Consider the following 6,321-nt stretch of genomic DNA (forward strand, 5'->3'; position numbering starts at 1 on the left):
GCTGGTTGAGGGGATGGGACAGGTAGAACTGGATAGAGGGCCAGTGATAGGTGGAGGCAAAGAAGAGATTGCCAAAGATGTCATAGACAAAAGGACTGTGAACAATCTTACAGTCTATTGGAAAGCACTCGACTTTTATTTATATTTTCTCCACAGTGATGTAGCTGATTGGAGAATCACAAGAATGAATAAATGTCCAACTGTTTCAGACTAAACCATACAATTTACAAAGATGAAAAGATATACATAAATGCTGGAAATATGAAATAGATAATTCTGGAAATGTACTGCAGTTTGTAAGAAACTAAAAGAGGAGACAACATAGATTAATATTTCAGTTGGCACTCTTTCCCTGACTTATTTCAAAAGCACCAACATTGGCACAGTGGGCGAGCACACTAGATCTCATCTCTGTGTCCTTATAAATAACAAGTGAAGTGAGCTTCATGAATCTAAATCTCAGCCAGCTCTGCTTGGGCACTGAGTCATAAAACTACCCTAATTTAGCAATATATTGGCAGTGTCATTCAGGTTAAGAGTAAGGCTGGGTAGTGGGAAATGACTGTAAATAGAATTACATAGGAATTGCAATGTGGCAGCAGACTGTTTAGCCCAACCAGTCTGTTGGCACTAACTTCCACAGAATTGTTACAGCACAGAAAGAGGCCATTTGGCCCATCATGTCTGCATCAGTTCTCCGAATGAGCAATTCACCTTATGCTACTCTTCTGCCTTATTCCCGTAACCCTGCATGTTCTTCCTTTTCAGTTAACGGTCTAATTTCCTTTTGAATGCTTCGATTGAACCTACCTACACCACACTGTCAAGCAATTCATTCCAGACTTTAACCATTCGCTGAGTGAAGAAGTTTTTTCTCATATCTCTTTTGCTTCTTGTGTCAATTATTTTAAATCTGTGCCCTATCATTCTCGATCCTTTCACAAGTGAGAACAGTTTCTCCCTATCTAATCGGTCCAGACCCATTATGATCTTGAATGCCTCTTTCAAATCATCTCTTAGCTGCCTTTTACCCAAGGAAAACAGCCCTAACTTCTCGTGAACCATTCTGGTGAACCTTTTCTGCACTCTCTCCAATGCCTTCATATCCTTCCCAGAACTGGACGCAATACTCCAGCTCAAAGCAACCTCCTTTCTCTTGTACCCTATGCCCCTATTAATAAAGCCTAGGATACCATATGCTTTATTAACTGCTCTTTCAACATGCCCTGCCATCTTAAAAGACATATGCATACATACAGCCAGATCCCTCTGTTACTGGACTCCCTTTAGAATCGTGCCCTTTATTTTATACTGTATCAACATGCTCTTCCTACCAAAATTAATCACTTCACATTTCTCTGCATTGAACTTCATCTGCCACCTGTACGCCCATTCCACCAACTTGTCTATGTCCTTCTGAAGTTCTATACTATCCTCCTCACAATTCAAAATGCTTCCATGTTTCATATCATCTGCAAAGTTTGAAATTGTGTCCTGTACACCAAGGTCTAGCTCATTAATATACATCAGGAAAAGCAAGGGTCCCAACACTGACCCCTGTGGAACTCCACTACACATCTTCCTCCAGCCTGAAAAACATATTTTTCCTGTTAGCAGTCCTAACCCCATCCCATCTGTAGTAGGACTTGCTCTTCTGAGGCAGGTGTTATGTTATTGAGGTAAATTGAGAATTGGAGTAGAAAGCCCTGTGAGATTTATACTGTGTTTATACTGAGGGAGAGTTTGAGGGAGACCAGGAGGGTGAAGCTAAGAGAGATGATGTGAGTTCAGATGGAAATTGAAATCTCTAAAGATGAAGAGTCACTCTGCCTAAGCTGAGGGAGGAAAGGAGGGTGGACCTCTCTGGGAGAAATTTGAGATGGGGTTTGTTGAGCATTAGGGAACAGAAGTTTTAAAGCAGAACTGAGATTAAGAGGGAATGGAGCCAAGTGAGGTGCTTGAGAGAAGAGAAGATGTGAATGGGTGATGAGATGTTACTGGTTTGGCCCGACCTGGTGGTGAAAAGTAGTAAGGGGCAAGTTGTCTCCACCCATGAGTTAAGTTTTACTCAAAGTCATGATGTCAACATATTTGTCCATCATAAGGTTGTGGGTAGCAAGGGGCTTATTAGCAAATGAACAAACTTGCTACAAGGAAATGTGGTGAGGGGCAGTGATTGTTGATCTGCCAGCAGAGTCTAAGAAGGCTATGGTAGGTTGAGAGAGCAGGATGAGAAGAAGGTCTGCAAGATTAACCTCCAGGTCAGTGAAGGAAGAGGAGGGAACGTTTGGAGTTGCAGCTCGTAAGGAGGGTAGCAAGTGTCTCAATGTCCACTCACACCTGGATGATGCTGCAAGGTATAGCTGTGGACTTATCTAGGGGGTAATTAAAGACTAGCATGGCAGCAAGAGCGTAGAAAAGCAATTGAGCAGTGATGCATTGGGATACTACCTAGGAGGGGACTGAATGAATGGGAAACAGGAAATAAGGAGAGCAGCCTAGCGAAAAAAATAAATAGCCTTGGTTCCAGAGCAACCGCCAAACAGCACACAGTTAGACATGGAGGAAATTCAGGTTACATAGCTATATGGCAAAAATAGGAAAGGCATGTCCTACATGTAAATAGAGAGTCCAAAGTTAAAGTCTGAGAGATGAATGTGGGATGAAGTTAACCTGTTGTCAGCTTGCAGCATCAACAATCTAATGTCCAGGTTCAGAGATGTTTTGAAGAAGAAGTGAATCCAGGATGTTATTGAGGAGTGGACACCTGACCAGGAGAGAGTTAGTACAGATGTCCACAGTTTGGTGGAATAAATAAGGAGAAACAGCATCCATTGGCAGGAGGGTCAGTAATCTGAGGATAATTGGCAAATGAATCAGAGGGGGATATGCGATTTTCTTTTACTCAGTAAGTTATGATGATCCAAAATGCACTGCTCGAAAGGATGGAAAAAATTCAGTGAGGGTTACTCTCTCAAACCTTCAGTGGTAACTTTCAAAAAGAAATTGAATATATAATTGAAAAGCAAATGCTTCCATGGCTGTGGAGAAAGATCAGCAGGGTGGAACAATTGAAATAGCTTTTTCCACGAGCTGAGACAGGCACAATGGGATGAGTGGCCTCCTGAGCTGTATGATTCACTGAAACAAGAAGCAGATGTTTAATTCTCATATATTGACATGCATCACCTTGGCAAGCACAAAGATTTACCAGAAAAAAATCTTATTTTCATCTGCTGCTTTCAACTTGATTCCTGGACTTGGCTACACACAAGCTGTTCGCAGAATTTTGTTGTGGTGAAACATTGCTAATTTTTCTCAGTTTATTTATTCCATACTCACTTCCTCTTCCCTCTCTATTTAGGATACTTAATATAGATTTGGTGACTTTCAGATGACAAATGGTAACCAACAAATATGTTTTCTATTTATCGCAAAAACTGCATTCAGAAGTTTTTTTCAGTTGGTTCTGTTTTGACTTTTAAAAATAGAAACATGTAAACATAAACATTAAATCTGTCTTTGCAAAGGGGAGCTGAGTGTTTATCTTTTCCTTTTGTATTCATTATTTTTCTTAATATCAGGTGAATTACTGCTTCAGTTGAAACATTAGAAGGATATTACTTGGATTTGAACGGTGCTTGTAAGTTCCAGGAAATGCTGTTTGTAACCTGACATCTATTTTACAGAAGTGTATATAATGGAGCAATGGGGAAAGAAGCTATAATGTTTTCCTGTAAGCTTACCATATTCTTTTATTTCCTCCAGAAAGGTGATTGAAGATCTTGACACAATCATGGATAGTTTTATGTGGCAGGAACATCCATATAATTTAATCACACATGGATTTGGTCCTCAGAACATCAAAGTAGTTTTGGACTTGGTAAAACTACTTCTGCGAGAATCACTACGAAAAACTTCATCCTGATGCAAACTAGATCACTGGAATTTGTAGGTTTTTTTTTAAAATCAGACATGTAATAGTGGAAATCATTGTTTTTAGTTTGTTTACTGTATTAAATTTATGTGTTACTAGCTTTATAAGAATACTTGCAGAAACGTTTTATAATGTGACTAATATACAGTAGCCTCTCTCTATAATAGTCTGTGGGACCTTTATGTACAAATTGGCCTATAGTTGGGAAACAGAAGACATCTCATGAGTTTTATGTTAGAAGATTAGGAAGGATTATGTATATATTAGAGTTGTAGTGAGTGGCTACTGTACTTCAAAATAAAATGTACATTTCAAGAAAATGATAGTGGTGTAAAATGTGAAATGTTTACATGAATCAAATGAATTATATGCTGTTAAATGACAACTTAAAAGAAAATATATACACATTTGTTTAATTTACCATTTTGAATTTTGTTTTTGTTAAAATTGTGATTTATTGTAAAAGTGTTTACAGGACAGCTAACTAAAAGCACCTCTGACAGCAGTGGCACATCCTACCCAAGACTGAAGTTAATTTCTATTTACTCGTGTGTAAATTAGCACAGAAAGGATTGCAACGCACTAGGAAGAAAACTGGAGAACATCTCTTTAGTTCATGGTTATTCAGAATTGCATTCTATGCCATAATAACTTGTTAATGAAAATCAGTATAAGAATAGGCGTCTCCTTCTCACCGTCGATGTCCAAATGCTCTACACCTTTATCCCTCACCTGGATGGCCTTAGGGTCACAGTTTCTTCCTTGAATGGAGGCACAACCAGTCCCCACCCACTGCCATCCTCCTCCGCCTGGCTGCACTTGTCCTCATATTGAAAACTCTTCTGACTCCACCTACTCATCTCAGTTGCCTTTTATTGGGATATGTGAACCCTTCTTTGTGCCAGTCCTACATGGGTCCCCTTCCTCTCTTCCTTTTACAATATATTGAAGACTGTATATACTGTTTCCTGCTCTCACCGCAAACTGGAACGTTTTATCAACTTTGTTTCCAATTTCCATCTTTCCCTCACCTTCACATGATCCATCTCCTGATCTTTCCTTCTCTTCCTTGACTACTGTACCTCCATTTCTAGGAATAGCCAATCGACCAATATTCACTAAAAGTCTACTAACTCCCACAGCTACCTTGAATACAGTTGCTTGCACCCCACTTCCTGTATGGACTTTATTCCATTCACTTAGTTTCTCCATCAGTGGTAGCATTTTACCTCTGGGCCAGCAGATCTGGGTTCAAGCCCTACTTCAGGACTTGACAGCTGCAGAAGGTGCATTCATAACGTGGCCAAATGGGTTGATTATCAGGCTGTAAATCCTTCCAACACGCCTGATGGCAGGCAGGAAAAGGAGGAGAGTTTCCTGGTCAGCCATACTGCAGAAGGGAACGGCAAACTACTGTAGGACTTTGCCAAGCATAATCATGGACCAATCCAATGGAAGTCCATGGTTGCCAATGTCCTCTTAGGGGATGGTACCTGAAGGAGGAGGAGTTTCTCTATCCCTGTCGTATCTTTTCTGATGATGCTACCTTCCATACCAGTTCTTACAATATGTTGTTCTTTTTCTGCAACCAAGGATACCCCCCATGGTTAACAGCGCCCTGACTACGTCTTTTCCATTTCCCACACTTCTGCTCTTGCACTTTTCCTTCCCTCCCAGGATCATGTTAGAGTTTCACTTGTCTTCATCTTCCATGCAGCCAACCTCCACATTCAACAGATTATCCTCTGCCCTTTCTGCTACCTACTACATGATGCCACCAACAAACAATCTTCCCCTCCCTTCCCTTTAAACATTCCAATGGGACTGTTCACTCCATGATCCCTCATCTGCTATTCAATCACTCCAAACAGTCCCTCCCCTTCCCTTCCCATGGTACCTTCTTATGCAAGCTTAGAAAAAGCAACACGTACCCTTTTCCCTCCTTATTGTCCAATATCCCAATCATTCCTTCCAGGTGAAATAGCAATTTACTTTCACTTCATTTAATTTAGTATACTGTATTTGCTGCTCAAGAATGCTGTCTTCTGTACATTGTGGAGACCAAACACAGATTGGGTGACTGCTTTGTGGAACAACTCTGTTCAGTCCGCAAACATGGCCCTGAGCTCCCGGTTGCCTTCATTTTAATTCCTGCCCTACTCTCATTCTGATGTCTTTTGTCAAGGCCTCCCTACACTGATACACTAAAGCCCAAAAAAATAGTCAGAAGAACACCCAATCTTTCAATTAGGCATCTTACAGCCTTCTGGACTCGACATTGAGTTCAATTTCATGTCATAGTCTCTGACCCCAGCTGGGTTAGTAATGATTCTGCTATTTCCATTTACAAATATTCTAGATGCATATTTTGTTTCTCTTTCCCA

General features: G+C 40.4%; 1 protein-coding gene across 5 annotated transcripts in view; it reads left to right on the forward strand.

Moving 5' to 3' along the window:
* LOC121289215 overlaps window positions 1–4,357 on the forward strand; it is a 31,119-nt gene extending 26,762 nt beyond the window's left edge. For all 5 annotated transcript variants that reach the window (XM_041208424.1, XM_041208423.1, XM_041208426.1 and 2 more), the window contains one exon: window positions 3,769–4,357. In XM_041208424.1, the coding sequence (XP_041064358.1) occupies window positions 3,769–3,928 (160 nt within the window). In that variant the 3' untranslated portion in view covers window positions 3,929–4,357. The remainder of the gene's footprint in view (window positions 1–3,768) is intronic.
* Window positions 4,358–6,321: the final 1,964 nt, after the last annotated feature.

Source organism: Carcharodon carcharias, chromosome 16 (genome assembly GCF_017639515.1).
Source record: "Carcharodon carcharias isolate sCarCar2 chromosome 16, sCarCar2.pri, whole genome shotgun sequence".
Taxonomy (NCBI): Eukaryota; Metazoa; Chordata; class Chondrichthyes; order Lamniformes; family Lamnidae; genus Carcharodon; species Carcharodon carcharias.